Raw genomic sequence first — 19,219 nt, forward strand, 5'->3', positions numbered from 1 at the left:
TTAATTCAAGGCCTGTTTCTATTTCTTCGTGCTTCTCTGAGAGAATCATCAAACCTCAGTTTAAGTTCTGAGAGTTGATTTAAAAATAAACAAATAAAGCAAATCCTTGTTAATATTTTTCGCATTATATGTCTATAATATAGACTATTTTTCTCTTATTATTTTTTCATGGAATATATTTAAAGAGCAATAATCATTGCAAGATGGTTGTATAAGTTGTATAACATGGCAAAATGATGATGGTAGATGAATGGAATGGCATATGGGATCTCCACGGCCCTGCATTATCATAGAGCCTCTGTCGGAGGGAGCACTCATTCTATAGGTGGTACTCTTATCAAGTTGGCCTAGAGTTCCAATTTTCTAAAGATTTATGCCAGGCCTTTAAAAAAAAACGTATTTCAAACACTGGGAAAAAATATCTATGTTCTACTAAAGACAAGTCCAAACTCTCTTTTCCTAGCTTTCCTTGCTGTTTTCCAAAAACTCGCAAAACCCCATTTGTTGGCTTTCTCTTCCCCTCCTTTTTTTCAAAATTAGGATGTATCTGTGACTGTAGATAAGTAGGAGAGAAGATTCTGTCTGGAAAGTAGCGATTTCTCTTGACACTTATATCTTCCCAGAGGGTGATCCTCATCTACTAGGAAATGGAAATGAGGTGGGGGCAGTATAGGATTTCTGCCAACCTAACATTTAGCTCATGAGTGTTTCCTACAAAACAAAACAAAAAAATGCCTTTTTTATTTTCTTATCTGGTGAGGAAAAAGTGTTTTATTTACTAGGAATTGCATAAGGGCTGTTACTCAATTAAGATGAGAAACTGAAAAGGGACTGTCTTGGGTATAAACATTAAATACATCGGAAGTAGAGTCTGCATCACTGTAAATCCCACGTAGCTCATAATGCTGATCAGTCCATGATCACCCGGCTTTTTCTAATGTGATGTGCTCATACTCCCCATAAGCAAAAGCATGAATGTCAGGAAAGAGGATCTGCTTACCTTCACTTTCTTTGGAGTAGGTGAGTCCATGAGGATGAAAACTATAAGGTCTTGAAGCATTATTTTTTGCATGTACATAAATGACGTCTCCAGTCTCTGCCTTAATCATTGGACCTAAAAATCCCAACCACGATGGTTTTTCAATGATCCTTTGAAATGTATTATCAGTATATTGAAAATACAAAGCCTTTTTATAAACAAAGCTCTTTCTCGCTTGACCTCCTTGTAGAAATTCTCTATAAACAAACAAAAAAGATGGAATTTTAACTACTTTTGACTGGAAAGAAACAAAATGTTAAACAAATTAAAATGAGAAGTCAGAAGCTCCACAGCTAATTTTGGCAGATAAAACCTGGAGGCAAGAGAACATGTGAAGGGAGTCAAAACTAGGTGTAATTGGTGAGAAGAATGTTGAAATACTGAATGAAGAAATCAAATACAAATGTAGCAAGTAAAACATGTGGCATTTTTGTTTAAAAGACATACCAAATTCTTTAAACTGAACTGCCTATAGGTTTCTAACCCCACTTTAAAGTTACTTTAGCATTCAAATAGTAGGTCAATTTCCATGATACAGGACTGTTGACACATTTAAATGGATTTGTGGATTTGCTGGTAGCACTAGGGTGTTTTGCCCCTAAACCGTGGTAAATCAGAACCCCACTCATGTCCTCTATATTTTCCTCTCTCAAATATCTGAAGAGAAAAATTAAGAAAGTGGCTTCACACATATCAAAAGGAAAGTGTTTCATACCTTATCATGTGAACAAAAGTAATGATAAATAGAAGTAGCTATGATCTGCAAAATAATGTGTCAGGAGGGCAAAAGTGGCAAGAATTACAGGAAAGAGCAATTTTGGATTTATATTTCTACCTCTTTTCCATACCATATTTACACTAAACAAATGAAATGGTTCTAATGGCATATGTGCCCTGAAAGTGTCAATCATGAGAAAGTCTTCATCAACATTTCATCAATGATCAACAATTACCAACTTTTGCTTTAGATAGTAACTTTTAAAATGCAAAGGATTACTTACAGGTCTTCAGAAAAAGGCTTTCCATTGAGCATATTTTTACCAGAAGGAGCATAGTTCCAGATGATTTCTTCAATGCCTATGTAGTAGTGCCTGTCTATTGCCCAACCTGGAGAACTAATAACAAACAGAAAAGTCAATGGTAAAAGCATCCTCATTTTCAAATTCTGAGCCTGGAGAAGCTAACTGAGTAGGGCTTGCCTATCTTTTATAATTCAGGCTTTCGTCTTTCATTTGTGTTTATTTGTATACATCAAGTTACATAAGAGCTCATTATCTGTCTTCATTAACATATAGGTCATTTGCATTCCAAGTGGTTTTGGATTTCATTGTCAAGTGAGGTGAAATGTTGCACAACACACTGGATCGTTAGGCTGCCCATCATCCATTGTCCCTTGATAAATTATCTATTCCTAAATTATAGAAATATCCTCCTGTCTAGTCTCCAGTCTCCACTTGCTTACTATTTAGTCCATTCTATGTACCATTCCCAGAAAATTCTTGAAATGCTACCTTTATCAAGTTTTCCTACTGAATGATAATTTAAAATTTCTTGTCATTTAAGACTTTCATTAAGTTATTCTCAAATTTCTTAGCATTTAAGCCTATTCATATAATCTAGGTCCGAATCTGGTATCTCTGATACTCCAAATTTGTTCTCAAAATTCACTTACGGGATCCCTTCCTATTGGGGAGTTGTCTTACTAGGAACACAGTGCGAGGCAGGAAAGAATGCAGAAAACCTGGATTCAGACAGCCTAAGTTTGACTCTTAGCTCCGCCACTTTTCAGCAATGTGTAATTAGGTAACTTCATTTCTTCAGTTATAAAACAATAATATTACTTACCCAGTTAGGAAGTTGTGTAAATTCAATGACAGCATCTTGTGGAGGAGCTTGGGGGCACACAAGGAAGCTGGTGCATAGTCAACATTTAACGTGTTATTTACAATACTTCCGTTTCGTTTTTTTGTTATAATATGCTTTCTGAACTTATTTGTGCCCATTTCCCAGCCTGATCTTCCCTCCCTCAGCCTCTCTTTTTTTCGGCTAATCCAAATTTTTCCCATTCTCATTCTTTAAGATTCAACTGAAACTTCACCTTCTCAGTGAAGACTTCCCTGACCATTTCAGCTCACTAACATGCCCCTCTCTGAATTCAGCAGCTGTAACACAGACTGCCAACCAACTACTTAAATGTCCATGTAGCATTTACTTTACTCCAATAGGCTGTAACTCCTATAGATTAGTAAGCATTTATTCTATTTCCTGGGGATATCAAGAAATGTTATTTAAAGGTTACATTTATTGAACAAATAGAGTGACTTGGCAGAGGCTACAATAAGTAAGGAAAGAGCAGGAGTGTTTATAAGCCGTTGATCTGATCTGGGTATTATCATGTATTGTAGTATCTATTACTGTTAGGTATTGTTTGAGATTTTAGAATTAGAAAGCTACAATGTGTTTCAAAAGTTAGGCTCTGATTTAGATTTAGAAACCCATGGTTAGAAATATTAAGGTAGCACAATCATATGGTATATGGGTAAGATCTACTGTTTGATAGCACAACAGGGTGACTGTAGTCAATAGTAGCAACTATATATAAAATAACACAAAGAATGTAATTGGACTGTTTGAAACTCAATGGATAAATGCTTGAAGGGATGGATACTCCATTCTTCATGATATGTTTATTTCACATTGTGTGACTGTATCAAAACATTCTATGTACCCCATAAATACATACACCTACTATATACCCATAAAATTGTTTAAAAATTTAAAAAGAATATGGTATGTATCATTCTGTAGCTTGCTTTTATTCATCAACTATATGTCTTAGATGTCTTTTATGTCAACTCTTAGAAGTCTAGTTCTTTCATTTTAACTACAGCATAGCTTTTCCTATTTTCAATATAAAAATATAATTAATATAAAAATATACATAATTAAAAATTAATATAAGAATGCTATAATTTATTATTAATTATAAAAATGTACTATAATTTATTTGTTTATTTAGACAGAGTTTTGCTCTGTTACCCAAGCTGGAATACAGTGGTGCAATCTCAGCTCACTGCAACCTCTGCCTCCTGGGTTCAAGTGATTCGTATGCCTCAGACTCCAAGTAGCTGAGATTACAGGTATGGGCAACCACACCAGGCTAATTTTTTTGTTTTTAATAGAGACAGCATTTTACCATGTTGGCTAGGCTGGTTTCAAACTCCTGGCCTCAAGTAATCCACCTGCCTAGGCCTCCTAAAGTGGTGGGATTACAGACGTTAGCCACCACACCCAACCTGTTTTCCAAAACACACAAAAATCAAAGTATATTTTTCCCATGAGTATATATAGATATCTATTTTAAGAAAATGCCACATACCCCAAACGTCAATACTCCAAGAAGTGTTGGAGTATTGGATGAAGAGATAAAATATAAATGTAGCAAGTAATAGATGTGGCATTTTGGTTTAAAAGACATACCAAATTCTTTGGGCTGAACCATATATAAGTTTCTAGCCTCACTTTAAGGTTACTTTAGCTCTCAAGGAGTAGATCACGTTCCATGACTTAGGATTGTTTACACAGTTAATTACATGAACAGCCCAGGCTTTGGCAGATTTTAAGTCACCTGCAGATCTTGAAAGGAATTCAGAAAAGCTGGGTCTCCTGGAGGGACCTTGGCACTGGGAGAAACCGCCCACAGGAGAATCAAGAGAAGAGATTCACATCCCACACCTTTTGGGAAACAGTTGAAAGGGCTGGCAAGAAGATCCCAGCCAAACACAACGTGTCACAGGAGAAAAGGATTATACATGGGCTCTCTGTGTCAAGGAAGAAACTCAACTGGATTTGAATAGTTGGAAGCTGAAGGCCCACAGATTTAGCTCTGTATATGGAAGAACCTTAAAATCTTCCCTGTCACTGTGGCCTGAACTAGCAGCTGTAAAAGGACCTACCCACCAGGTAGGAATGGGATTCCTTAAATGGGCTTTCAAAGACCCCTTCCTCCCAACATTTTATGACTTCTACCTCATTCTCATAGGAACATTAATTTTACTCCAGAATGTAGATAACAAAGGATTGATTCAGTTAGCATTTTTTTTCTGCAGAAGGTACCCCAAAAAGTGCAAAAAAGTCTTGCATATCCAATTCAAGTAGATCTACCTCCAGTTCAACTCCACCATTTACTACCTGACTCAGAGTCCTGTTATCTGTAACACAGGGCAATAATAATTAAAGTTCAGGGCTCCTGTGAGCACCTAGCCTCTACTCTGACACAGAGCAGGCACATGGAGAAGTCAGCTCTCGGCTCCCGGACAACGAAAAAGGTAGAGCATGGTATTGGTAAATATCTGTTGTCTTGGTTCTTCTCAACAGATGACTAGGAAAGTTGGCTGCTATTTTTTTTTTTTTCTCTTGGTTGAAGGGTGAAGGGTCAAGCACTCTTTCTTAGGTCAAGTGATTGCTTGTCAAGATGAAATACTTGTTGCAGTCCTTTCTGTCCCTCCCTGCATAGCCCTAAGCAGATCAGTCTTTTGGTACAACAGTGTTTAAAGTTGGTCACTATCATTTGACTATATTCTACAGCTCAAGAACATAACTCACTTTATTTAAGTTTACTTAGCTAAACTTTGTTGAATTTAGCCTGAAGGTGTGAGGCTAAATACCTTGGAGGAAATTTAGATTCCTTCCTGGTTTTTCCATTCTAGAACTGTAAATAGATTTAAGAAATAAATAGAGCAAATAAAAATGTACATAAGGGACTCGTGATAATAGCATCTTATGTTTGTAAAAACTTTGCTATATAGAAAATATTTTATAAATAAAAATTATTACCTTATGTAATTTTCCCAACAGTTTCTCCCTTAACCCGATCCCTTCCTTATACCTGTTTTGTAGATAAGAGATCAAAAACTCAAAAGGTCAAGTAACTTACTGTAGAATGCACATTTCCAAATTGGAATTTGAATTATGGGATTCCAAATCAAATTTTCTATTCCTTTCATGCTACCTGTAATAGCATTGACTTTAATAGTTTAAGTGTGTAGACTTCTATATTATCTACAAATGCTCAGTTTTTCTCAGAATATATGGCTATAATTATATCTTCCAACAAGGCTGATAGATTAGATATAAATGATGTTGGGGCAAGATGGGGAGTTTGAAGACGCTGTGGAGGATGTCAGTCACGGGTAGAGCCATTTCTATTCTTTGTCTTACTTCCACCATTAACCACCATTTGTTGAAAGTCAGCTCTTCCTTAGCCCCTTTGTAAATACTAGCTCTAATTGTGCCAGCAACCCTGAAAGGGAAGCTTATTAAGCTCTCTTTTATAGATAAGGAAACTGGAACTTGGCGGTTTTAAACAACTAGCCAAAACAATAAAGTGTTACTACCAGAATTTGAACCAGGGCCCTAAGGCCTGGTGGATGCTGTATTATTAAACTCCTTGCCTTGTAATCAAAGTTATTCCATGAAAAACTATCAACCAGGTAAGAAAAACATAAGTAAGTAGAGCAGCTAGCAGCTGGGACAGAAAGTTCCTCTTCAACTGGAGCTCCGAGTCCTTCACAGTTTAAGGCTATGCACATCACAAGCTTTTGCAATATGGGGTAGACGATACAAGGGACTTGAGGCCTACAAAGCAAGGAATAGAAGGGAATAGTGGGAAGATACTGAAGAACAACAAGAAAGAGAAAAGCAGCCCCCGACATCCAGGAGCTGTCCTGGTCCTAGTGGCTAAGTTTTGCCCAACTGAGAGCTGCCCTGGCACTCACAGCTAGGCCCTGGTGTCCTCTGCTTGGGCAAAAACCATTTCCCAGAATGTCAACATCAGACAGCACCACTCTGTGACTTTGATGGAGCCAGAAAAAAACAATACCACTCCAGAAAAATGTCTGAATATTATTGATGAAAAGAGTCAAGCTCTAAAATATTTGAAAACATTTATTCTGAACCATGAGTGACCGTGGCCCATGACACAGCCTTTGGGAAGTCCTGAGAACACATGCCCAAGTTAGGGTGCAGCTTGGTTTTATACCATTTTATGGAGGCATGAGACATCAATCAAATATATTTAAGAAATACATTGGTTTGGACAGAAAGTCAGGACAACTAGAAATGGGGGTTTCCAGGCTATAAGTAAATTTAAACATTTTCTGGTTGACAATTGGTTGAGTTTGTCTAAAGCCCTGGGATCAACAGAAAGACATGCCTAGGATAAGATAAAGAATTGTGGAGACCCAAGTTCTTATGTGCAAAGGAAGCCTTTAGGTAGTAGGCTTCAGAGACAACAGATTGTAAAATGTTTCTTATCAGACTTAAAGTCTGTGTTGATATTAATACTGAGAGGTATAATGAGGCATGTCCAACCCCCCGCTGCCCGTCGAGTCCTGAAACAGTCTCCAGGTAAAATTTTAAAAGATCCCTGGCTAAGGAGGAAGTCCCTTCAGATAGTTAGGGGGGGCCTTACAATTTTCTTTTTGGCTTACAATATACATGAGAAACATCAACATTGTCCAAATCTCATAAATAACCAAGCATTCCCTGACTACATTTTATGGCTCTAGCTTTGTTTTATTCTTTACCAATTATAGCTTTAGCTTTGTTTCATTCTTCTTGGGTTCAAGTAATCTTCCCACCTCAGCCTCCCAAGTAGCTGAGAATACAAACATGTACCACCACACCCAGCTAACTTTTTTTGTAGAGACAAGGTCTTGTTGTGTTGCCCAGGCTGACTGTGAACTCCTTACTTCAAGTGAACCTCCTGCCTTGGTCTCCCAAAGTGCTGAATGTGTTTCTATTGAAAACATCTACAGTATGTCGTAATCATAACTTTTCAGCATACTGTTAACTTAAAAAGAAAAATATAGTTTGACTGCAAAAATTTATTTGCAATTCATCATTTGGACCTCAGAATGACTTTTTTCCATTGAAGCAATGTTGCAAGTGGTTGGTGAATTTCATTTTTGCCTTCCAATGCCATTGTAAATACAAATGTAGATAAAAATAACCAAAGATAATTGCTATCAAAAGATACCCATTTAAAAAGAATCCATTGGAAACTGGAAGCAAATCAAAATATTGTGTTAGGATTTTATCTTGAGAAATGAAACCAATAAAAAAAAAAAGCTTATTTTATCTTATGTTAAATCTTACTGTTTAAAATTTATTAAAAATGGCAGTTATTGTGGCTCAAACTAATATTTAACACAATTTTGATTAGATTTGTAAGTCTTGGCCAAATCTTAGGATGAACCAAGAATGGACAATCCAAAGTGTTTGGCTTTGAATGTTACAATTTTTGTTGACAAAGCTGTAAGAGAGCACAACATCAAGTCCTTTATTTCACTGTTGATTTTTGCAGTACCTTTACAAATAGGGTCATTTTGCCTAAATATTAGAGGGCACTTCACTTTTTCCAAGGGCATCTCTTAATCTATGCTATTCAAATCATTCTTTTGATACACATAACCTGTCATTACCCTCTTTGCTTTGCTTTTCTTCAAATGTTTACCAGATTCTTGTCAAATATTTATGTGTGATTCACGTAGTTCTTCATCACATCCAGTCACTTTTAAATTCTGCAATTTGCATTTAACTGGATTCTGTTTCCTCCATGACAGCAACAAATATATTCACACAATTAATATGGAAATATATTTGTATCACATGGGAAGAAATGTTTAAATGGAGACTATCGTAAGTGGTCACTTCTAATGCTCTGGAAAATCTTACCTGACAAGAAACCCAAGTGGTAATCAGGGGACCAGAGGAATACACTTTATTACACTGGTGGCCCAGAAGGGTTCATACCCAAAAGTCTGGATCTCGGCTTAGAACAGTCTAAAGTTTTTTATAGGTAAGGGGCAGGGGAAGTAACTCAAGGCTTTAGACAACACAGCAGGTTTTAGACAACGTGGCAGTTTCTCTCAAGGGTTTTCCAGTTAGTAAGCAATAAACTGATGTACAGAAGCAGGAAGAGTCAGTTACTAACAAAAATAGGGACGGTTGCTGACTACAGGCTGACAAAAAAGACTTGATGTTTGTAGATATTTTTCAGTGGTTGGGCTCTGCAGAGTTAGATATTTACTGTAGTCTTTTGCAGTCTGGGCTTGTTTGTACCTGTCCTTGGGAAGGTTTTTCAAGTATTTGAAGGGATTGGGTGTCGTGATCTAACTGTATCAGCGTTAGGGAGCACCCGAAGCTTCATAATGCTGTAGTTCCTGCAGGCTTGTAGAGAAACTGCCTTGGTGGTCTTGAATAAGATCGGGAAAAATTGCCTGGATTACCAAGCAGAGACTCTTGGTCTCTTCCCTTACTTTCTCCCAAACAAATGGAATCTCCCTCTGTACTGAGCTTCCTAGAGCTAGAAGTGGGATGACACAAGGACCTTTGTGTTTAGCACTACTGGGACTGTACTGAGTCAGACCTGAAACCAGTGCAGCACTGGATGTAGCCCCAGGCTCACTGTAACTACTACCTGGCTACTGCCTGTGTTCACTTAAGACTTCTAGGGCTCTACAAGCAGCAGGCGGTGAGGCCAACCAAGCTGTGTCCTTCCCTTCAGAGTGGCAAGTTCCCCCAGACCCTGAGTGAGTCCAGAGATCCTGTCTGAGAACCAGGAATGCAAGTTAAAAACCTTAGAAATCTACCTGGTACTTTTTCTGTTGCAACTAAGCTGGCACTCAAACACTGATACAAAGTCCTTTCCACTCTTCCCTCCTCTTTCCTCAGGCAGAGGAGCCTCTCCCTATGGCCACCACCATCATAAACCCTTGCAGACTACTGCCGGGCTACTAATGACGTTCATGTAAGGTCCAAGGGCTCTTCTGTCAACTTATGGTGAATGCTGCCAGGCCTGGGTCTTAGCATAGTGGGCTCCCCTCTGGGCCAGGGTAGATCCAGAAAGGCCACCCAAGTGTCAAGGCCTAGAACTGGGGACTCCAAGAGCCTTCTTGGTGTTCTACTTTACTGTTATTGAGCTGGTACCTAACATGCAAGACAAAGCTCCCTTTAGTTTTCTTTCTGCTTTTCTCAAGCAGGAGTCTTTCCCCTTAGCCACTATCCGGGAATGTGCTGGGTCTCACTTGAAGCCAGCACATCTCAGAGTCTCACCCAAGGTGCATGGTGTCTTGCTGGTGGTTATTCAGGGCCTGAGGGCTCTTTGGTCAGCAGGTAATAAATCCTGGCAGGACTGGGTCCTTATCCTCAAGGCAGCTGGTAAATCATCACCCTGGAGCTGAGGCCTGGAATGAGGGCCTCATGACTCTTCCCAGTGCCCTATCCTACTGTGGCTGAGCTGGTATCCAAGATACAAGACAAAGTCTACTTTACTCATCTCTCCTCTCCTTAAGCAGAAGAAAGGAGTCACTTTCATTGCTGCAAGCTGTGCTGCTTGAAGTTGGGGGAGGGGTGGCACCATCATTCTCTTAGCCACCCTGAATGGTGTCTCACTAGGTTACATGCTGCCCAAGTCCACTGGCTTCCAGCTCAGCACAGCACTACTACTTGCCTAGGAGTTGCAATCCTTGTGGCCTAGACTGCCTTTCATTCATTTGGGATCCCAGAGCACTTTAGCCCATGGTGGCAAGGCCTGCCCAAACTCAAGTTCTGACCACTGGGATGGGCAATTCCCTCTGGGTAGGGGTAGTCTAAATGCTTCCTCCATGGGTGGGCATCAGTTGAGTTCAGATCGGTTTTGTTTTCTGCCGTGACGAGGCAGCACTGAGTTCAGTAAAAAGTTCCATAATGACTGTGCTGTCCCTCCCTCAAGCGCACAGACTCTCTCCCTACCACGTGGCTGTTGCTGGGGATGTGGGAGGGGTGGTGTCCGTGATTCAAGACTGTTTTTCCTACCCTCTTCAATGCCTCGTTCAGCAATATAAAATTAAAACCAGGTACTGTAATTATTCACCAAATCTTTGCTTCTTATGAAGGTGCTTTCTGTGTAGACAGTTGTTAAATTTGTTGTTCCTGCAGTGGATGGAGGGGATGATTGGTGGGGGCTTCTATTTGGCCATCTTGCTCTGTTCCTCTGCAAAAGCCGTTTTAGTAGCCAAACCTCCAGTCTTAATTTACATATATTTTACTCATTTTGCATTTTAAAGACTCTTCTTTTGTCCATTCCTCCACTTTTTAGTTTGAAATTTCAAAATACAGAAAAGTCAAAAAAAAAAAATGTACACAATAAACACTTGTATTCCCTTTATCTGGATTCACCAATAATAAATCTTTTGGCACATTTGTGTTCTCTCTCTCTCTCTCTCTCTCTCTCTCTCTCTATATATATATATATATATATATACTTTTTCTCTGAGTCATTTAAAAGTAATTTGTAGATATGTCACTTCTAATACTTCAGCAGCATGCATTTGGAGAAGGACGTTCTCATAAACCACCACAACCTTGATACCGAAAACTTGTCTAATACATAGTACATAGTCAAACTTCACCAATTATTTCAATAATGTCCTTGTTCTTTATATCTTCTTTTCTTTCTTTTCTTCTGATCGAGGAACCAGTCAAGTAACATGTTTGCATTTAGTCATCATATCTCTTTAGTCTTTTTCTAGAAGAGTTTTCTTGAATTTTTGTTCTTTTATTAGATTTACATTTTTGAAGAGCACAACTAGCTGTCTGTGAAATGCTGCACAATTTCACAAAATCAGATTCTGTCTGATTGTTTTAGCATTATTAGATTCAGGCTAAATAGTCTTTGATAAGAATACTACATAGGTAATATTGTGTACTTCCTTTCCTATTGTATCACATTAGGAGGTTTGTAAAATTAGTGCACACCTTTATTGGTGATGTTACAAATCCTAGTTTGGGTTTCCTAAAAAGCAGACCCTGAGACAAGGATTTGGGTACAGTTAGTTTATCTGGGACATGATTCCAGGATGCACAATGAGAGAGTAGGAAAGTGAGAGAGGGAAGAGACAAAAGCCAGTAAGTGGGTTACTACTAGGGGTAAGTGGTGCTCGGTTGGACTGGTGATTCTGAGTAACTGAGTAATACCACCCTCATAATTACCCTACTGAAAGACAAGGATGTTATGGAATTTATCTACCAACTCTCGTTGTTTGAAGGTCACATACTTCTATACCCAGAGAATATCTTTAGGTAGAGAGATGCATCAAGTCATTTGCCTGTTCTGAGGCTGTCTGCAGAAGCCCTATGTGGTGGACCAAAGGGTCCTGACAGTGTTGCCATACTCAACTTGGTCGCTTGAAGAAGATGGTGTCTGCCAGAGCTCTTCGTTATAAAGATATCTTTCCCCTTTTGTAATTTATAAGTAACTTAAAGGTAAGATTTTGAGATCAAATGGATATCTTAATACCCAAGCACATTTTCACTTGATGTTAGTATTATTCATTCATAACTCCTTAATACAACGGATCAAATCCTATTTCTGATCCCCGAGCTCCAAAAACATACAATTAATGAAGTTTAACCTCACCTGAGCTCCTGATGCCTTTGAGTCTTCCCCTCTGGGAAAGACCTCTTAGGTCTTTCGGTTCAAAGAACTGATCGCTCGAGTTTTTCTAGTGTTATAGAACCTGACCCAAGATACCAGGAACTGCCTCCGTGATTCTTGTAAATGTTTTTCTTTCAATCTCTCTGTTCCTATGCCTACAGCTGGGTCTATCTGTACTTTGCCAAACTAGATAAAAAGGAAAGGCCTAGAATTCAGAGGTAGAACAAAGAGATTTACCTTCTCATATTCAAGAACACTAAGAGGCTCTCAGGAACCTCATTTTTCAGCTCAAAAGAAGATGAAGGACTCCTCCATGGCAGGCAGTGTTTGTGTTTACTAGAGATCCCATCATGGTAGACTTGATGGATTTTCTAGAGCAGCAGGACTCAGCCAATATATTCAAGCCTGCCTTCTGAGGTAGAAGCTCCCATGCCCCATTCATTTCCCACACTCCTCATTTCTAGGGTTCTTTTTGTTGCAGCTAAGCTGGCACTCAAACACTGATGCAAAGTCATTTCCACTCTTCCTTCCTCTTCCACAGGCAGAGGAGCCTCTCCCTATTCATTTCCCAGGCTCTTCATTTCTAGGTTCTTTTTTTCCCCTGGATCCCTCAGGAATAGCTTCATCTGGATGTCCTGAGGCCAAGAAATCTCCTTTAGTTCCCATTTAGCAGGGTTATGTGTCCTTGGTCTGCAGAGGAAATTCCAGCTCCCAACCCAAGGAAAGCTAAACAAGCTCCAACTACCAACGAGTGCCTTCTGTTATATCCATTCTAGGTATAGTGTTTCTGGAAGTGGAGAAACAGAATTACACTGAAGATAAAAGGGAGTTGGAGAGGCCCACTCTCACTATTCCTGTTCAACCTAGTAATAGAAGTCCTAGTCAGAGCAATCAGGCAAGGGAAAGAAATAAAAGGCATCCAAGTGGGAGCGAAACCAACGCCTGGCTCAGAGCAGCAGCTGCTGAGGTGTCCCTGGCCAGTGTTCTTCCACCTGTCCACAAGCATGGGGAACATCTTCGCCAACCTCTTCAAGGGCCTTTTTGGCAAAAAAAAAAAAAAAAAAAAAAAAAAAAAGAAATGCACATTCTCATGGTGGGCCTGGATGCTGCAGGGAAGACCATGATCCTTTACAAGCTTAAGCTGGGCAAAATCCTGACTACCATTCCCACCATAGGCTTCAATGTGGGAACCGTGGAGCACAAGAACATCAGCTTCACTGTGTGGGACGTGGGTGGCCAGGACAAGATCCGGCCTCTGTGGCGTCACTACTTCCAGAACACACAAGGCCTGATCTTCATGGTGGACAGCAATGACAGAGAGCACGTGAACGAGGCCCTTGAAGAGCTTAGGAGGGTGCTGATTGAGGACAAGCTCCGGGATGCTATCTTCCTGGTGTTCACCAACAAGCAGGACCTCCTCAATGCCATCAATGCGGCCAAGATCACAGACAAGCTGGGGCTGCACTCCCTACGCCACAGGAACTGGTACATTCAGGCCACCAGCAGCGACGGGCTCTATGAAGAACTGGACTAGCTGTCAATCAGCTCTGGAACCAGAAGTGAACACGACCCCCCTCCCTCTCACTCCTCTCGCCCTCTGCTTTACTCTCATGTGGCAATCGTGTGGCTCGTGGTGTGAGTGCGAGAAGCTGCCTCCATGGTTTGGTCACCGTGTGCATCGCACCGTGCTGTAAATGTGGCAGATTCAGCCTCCGGCCAGGCTTTTTATTTAATGTAAATAGTTTTTGTTTCCAATGAGGCAGTTCTGGGTACTCCTATGCAATACTACTCAGCTATTTTTATTGTAAAAAGAAAAATCAACTCACTGTTGAGTGCTGAGAGAGGATGTAGGCTTGTGGGCACCTGGCCTCCAGGAGTCGCTGTGTTGGGAGAACCGGGCATGCTCTTGACTTTAGAGCTGTGTTGAAATCCATTTTGGTGGTTGGTGTTTAACCCAAACTCAGTGCATTTTAAAAAATAGTTAAAAATCCAAGTTGAGAACACTTGAACACTCAGAAGGGAGACCCCACCTACCACAGATTTGCAGTTATGGCCTGGATGCCCGTCGCCAGCCCTGCTGTTGCCCTTAGGAACATGAGGCAGAATTCGTTTTCAGAATTCTGCATGGTCACAATAGAGACCCCAACAACTCGCTTGTCCTTGGGTCACCCTGCATTCCATAGCCATATACTTGTCCCTGTGCCCCCACTGTTCCCAGGGGTCAGGCTGGGAGCCCACAGCTGCCCCACTCTCCCGCAGGCCGCCCCACCCACCTTCAGGCAGCCTATGGCCCCACCTGTCCCTCGGTCTTCAAGTGGCCGGAGTGGGTCCGTCGTCCCCAGCACTCGTGCTCTCTCAGACACTTTGGCAGGATGTCTGGGGCCTCACCAGCAGGAGAGCGTGCAAGCCTGGCAGGCGGTTCACCTAGACCCACAGCCCCTCGGGAGCACCCCATCTCCGTGTGTGACGTAGCATTCTCTCCCTCAGCCTGCAAGGGTCCGATTTGCCATCGAAAAAGACAACCTCTACTTTTTTCTTTTGTATTTTGATAAACACTGAAGGAGCTGGAGCTCTTAAATTTATCTTGGGGAAACCTCAGAATTGGTCTATTTGGTATCGTGGAACCTCTTACTGCTTTCAATACACGATTAGTAATCAACAGCTTTGTATACTTGTTTTCATTTTGACAAGCAAGCACTGTAATTATAGCTATTAGAATAAAATCTCTTAACTACTTTTAAACAAAGGCATCCAAATAGAAAATGAGAAAATTAAATTACCCCTCTTTGCTGAGGATATGATCTATACTTACGAAACCCAAAAGATTCCACCGAAAGGCTCCTAGACCTGGTAAACAAATCCAGGAAAGTCTGTGGATACAAAAATCGATGTAAAAAATCAGTAGCATTTCTGTACACTGATAACATTCAAGCTGAGAACCAAATCAAGAATGCAATTCCATTTACAGTAGTCACACACACACAAAATAACCTGAAAATACATCTAACCAAAGAGGTGAACTATGTCAATGAGGAAAACCACAAAACACTTCTGAAAGAAACAATAGATGCCACAAAGAAATGGAAAACCATTCCATGCTCATGGGTTGAGAGAATCAATATTGTTAAAATTTCCATACTGCCCAAAGCAATCTATAGATTCAACACTATTCTTATCAAATAACCAATGTCATTTATCACAGAATTAGAAAAACTATTTTAAAATTCATATGCAACCCAAAAAGAGGTCAAATAACCAAAGAAATCCTAGGCAAAAAGAACAAAGACAGTTCAAACTCCAATACAATGCTGCAGAAACCATTAATAAAACATCATGGTACTGGTACAAAAGTAGACACATAGACCAGTGGACCAGAATAGTGACCCCTGAAATAAAGCCACACCCCTACAACCAACTGATCTTTAACGAAGCTGACAAAAATAAACAGTGGGGAATGGACACCCTCTTCAATTAATGCTGCTGGGATAACTTGCTGACCATATGCAGAATAATAAAACTGGACTCTTACTGTCACCCATACTAAAATTAACTCAAAATGGATTAAAGACGTAAATGTAAGACCTCAAACTATAAAAATTCTAAAAGAAAACCTAGGAAATACTATTTTAGACATTGGTCTATGCAAATAATCTATGAGGAACACCCTTAAAGCAAATGCAACAAAATAAAAAATAGACAAATGGGACTTAATTAAACTAAAGAGCTTCTGCACAGCAAAAGAAACCATCAAAAGAGTAAACAGACAACCTACAGAAAGGGAGAAAATATTTTCAGAATATGCATCTGGCAAAAATCTAATGTCCAGAATCTATAAGAAATTTAAATGAATCAACAAGAAAAAAACCAAAAACCTCACTTAAAAGTGGTCAAAGAACGTGATCAGACACTTCTCAAAATAAGACATACGAGTGGCCAACAAACATATGAAAAAGTGCTCAACATCACTAATCATCAAAGAGATGCAAATCAAAACACAATGAGATACCGTCTCACACTAGTCAGAATGGCTATTATTAAAACGTCAAAAAATAACATATTGGTGAGATCACAGAGAAAAGGGAATGCTTATACGTTGTTGGCAGGAATGCAAATTAGTTCAGTCCTTGTGGAAAGCAGTTAGGAAATTTCTCAAAGAACTAAAAATAGAACTACCATTTGACCCAGCAATCCCATTACTGGATATATACCCAAAGGAAAATAAATTGTTTTACAAAAAAACAAAACAAAACAAAACATGTTCACATGTACATTCATTGCAGCACTATTTACAATAACAAAGACATGGAATCATCATAAATGTTTATCAATGGGAAAGTGTATATAAAGAAATGGTTGCACATATATACCATGAAATATGCAGCCATTAAAAAAAGTGATTTCATGTCCTTTACAGCAAGATGAATGCAGCTGGAGGCCATTATCCTAAACGAATTAATGCAGAAACAGAAAACCAAATATTGTGTGTTCTCACTTATAAGTAAGAACTAAATCTTTGGTTCACTCAGACATAAAGATGGAAACAATAGACACTGGGGACTCCAGAAGGAGGGAGAAGAGAGTGGGGCAAGGGCTGCAAAACTTCCTATTGGGTGCTATGTTCACTAACTGGGTGATGGAATCAGTAGCAGTCCCAACTTCAGCATCACGCAATGTACCCTTATGGCAAACCTGCACATGTACCTCCAAATCTAAAACTCAAATGGAAAACAAATTTAAAAAATAAAAACGTATTTGTTCTCTATCTTTCATGTTCTGTATCTTTCATCAGATGTCTAGGACACTTGACTATTTGCTCTTACTCATGAGTCAAGAAAAGTGCTGCTTGGGAACTGAGAGTGAGCTTTGAGCTTATTAACTCTGAATTTCACTGTTGCGTGAATTGGGTGAACCATTGACTGAGGAATTTCAAATGCCAATATATTAGTTTCTTATTGCTTCTGTGAAAAATAACCACGGACTTAGTGACCAAACAATACAAATGAATTATCTGCAGTATCTGCAGTTCTAAAGAGCAAAAATCCAGAATCGGTTTCACTGGACTAAAATAAAGGTGTTGGCAGGCCTGTGTTCTGGCAGTTCTAGGTGAGAATCTGCTCCCTTGCCTTTTCCAGTTACTAGAGGCTGCTGCACCCCTTGGTTTGTGCCCCTTCCTTCATGTTCAATGCCAGCAGTGTAGCAACTTCTCTCCTCTTTGATTCCTACTTCCATCTTTACATCTTTTCTCTCTGAATCTAATACTGTTACCTGCCTCTATAAGGACTGCATGATGACACTGGACTCCCCTGGATAATCCAGGATAACCCTTGCCTCCATTTTAAGATCCTTAATTTAATCACACCTGGAAAATCCATTTTCATTCATTCCTGTGTAGCATATTCACAGGTCCCATGGATTAGGATATGGCATTTTGTGGGGGCTATTATTTAGCCTACTACAGCCAATATTTAAATTTTTCCCTTTGCACTGGCCAGACTCCCTAGAGAGAGTCTCCAGCTGGGAAGGTCAAGCTCTGAATGGCCGCCAGCTTTCTGAGATCTGAGTGGGTTAAGAGGGCTTTGTGGGAGCAGTGCCTCAGCATTCATCCTTCAGGATATACCAGTTACTTAATTATTCTGATTTTGGGGTAGTCTTCATATCTTTAGTGAATCTAGTTTCCTCCAACTCAGAGAAGACCCTCTATTTTACGCTTCCCAGAGAACTTTCAGATGTCAGTCACTTCCCAGAGGCATAGAGAGGAGAAAGGATGCAGGACTCACAGAATTTCTGCTTTGAGGGTCTTCCTTCACTTCCAGGTCCAGAGGGCTCTGATACTATCAATTTGAGAATCTCTGGAAAATTCTGAGGTATAAATCAGGTTAGGCTTCAGCTTCCCCTACTGACAACTCAAGATTCTCATGTTTCTTGAATTGGTTCGGTCAGTTACTTGTCATCAATATGTTTTGTAGCTTCCAAAATTTTATTGCTTTTGACGTCTTTCCTAGTCTCCCTATATTTGTGGTCTTGTGTGTTAAAAACAAACAACTTTTATTGTAAATTTAGTGTGATTCTAGGCAGGAGTAAAATTAGGGTGGGGTCTGTGTGTGTGTGTGTGTGTGTGTGTTTTCATCTTAACCCAGATAAAACATTTTATTTGAATTGATTAAGTTCCTTGGACTAGGCATGGTGTGATCTCTGACCTGGGTATACAGGCACCACATCCAGTGCTCTTTCTAAAGTAAAAAGATTTCAGCGGCCAGGTTTCTGTATCTTGCCCTGCCTGTCCAGTTGCACACACTCAAGCTTGACTCCTTAACTTAATTTCCTGCCATATATCTTGGTTCTTCTATAACTGGAATCTTCTCCTTAATTTTCAGCTTCATCTCACAAAGCAGGAAGCAGAGCTAGCAGGAGTCTTTCTGAATACAAATAGTTATGGTTTTTGTAATAGTAAACTTGCATGTCCCCTAATTCCTTATAGCTTTCCAAAGGGATGGAAATGTATAGGATAGAGGCTGGATTTTTGCTTATTTGTTTGTTTGTTTTTATTGCATTTTAGATTTTGGGGTACATGTGAAAAACATGTAAGATTGTTGCATAGGTACACACATGGCAGTGTGGTTTGCTTTCTTCCTCCCCATCACCTATATCTGGCATTTCTCCCCATGCTATCTCTCCCCAACTCCCTACATGAGGCTGGGGTT

General features: G+C 39.8%; 1 protein-coding gene and 1 pseudogene across 5 annotated transcripts in view; one reads left to right on the plus strand and one right to left on the minus strand.

Annotated features, from left to right (window-relative positions):
• The window catches only part of LOC105706531 (ceruloplasmin-like), a 60,845-nt gene that overhangs the window by 37,475 nt on the left and 4,151 nt on the right, over positions 1 to 19,219 (minus strand). Inside the window, exons 2-5 of one of the 5 annotated variants that reach the window (XM_064378789.1) lie at positions 14,345 to 15,388; positions 2,885 to 2,951; positions 2,041 to 2,154; positions 1,001 to 1,236 (exon numbers count right to left, since the gene is read on the minus strand). In XM_064378789.1, the coding sequence (XP_064234859.1) occupies positions 1,001 to 1,236; positions 2,041 to 2,154; positions 2,885 to 2,951; positions 14,345 to 14,420 (493 nt within the window). In that variant the 5' untranslated portion in view covers positions 14,421 to 15,388. The other 4 variants (XM_021669551.2, XM_021669554.2, XM_021669552.2 and 1 more) reach the window with 4 other exon arrangements.
• LOC105706532 (ADP-ribosylation factor 1-like) lies at positions 13,450 to 14,052 on the plus strand (annotated as a pseudogene).

This window comes from Aotus nancymaae, unplaced genomic scaffold (assembly GCF_030222135.1).
Source record: "Aotus nancymaae isolate 86718 unplaced genomic scaffold, 86718_ANA_hifiasm-v0.15.2.pri h1tg000019l, whole genome shotgun sequence".
In the NCBI taxonomy this organism is placed as follows: Eukaryota; Metazoa; Chordata; class Mammalia; order Primates; family Aotidae; genus Aotus; species Aotus nancymaae.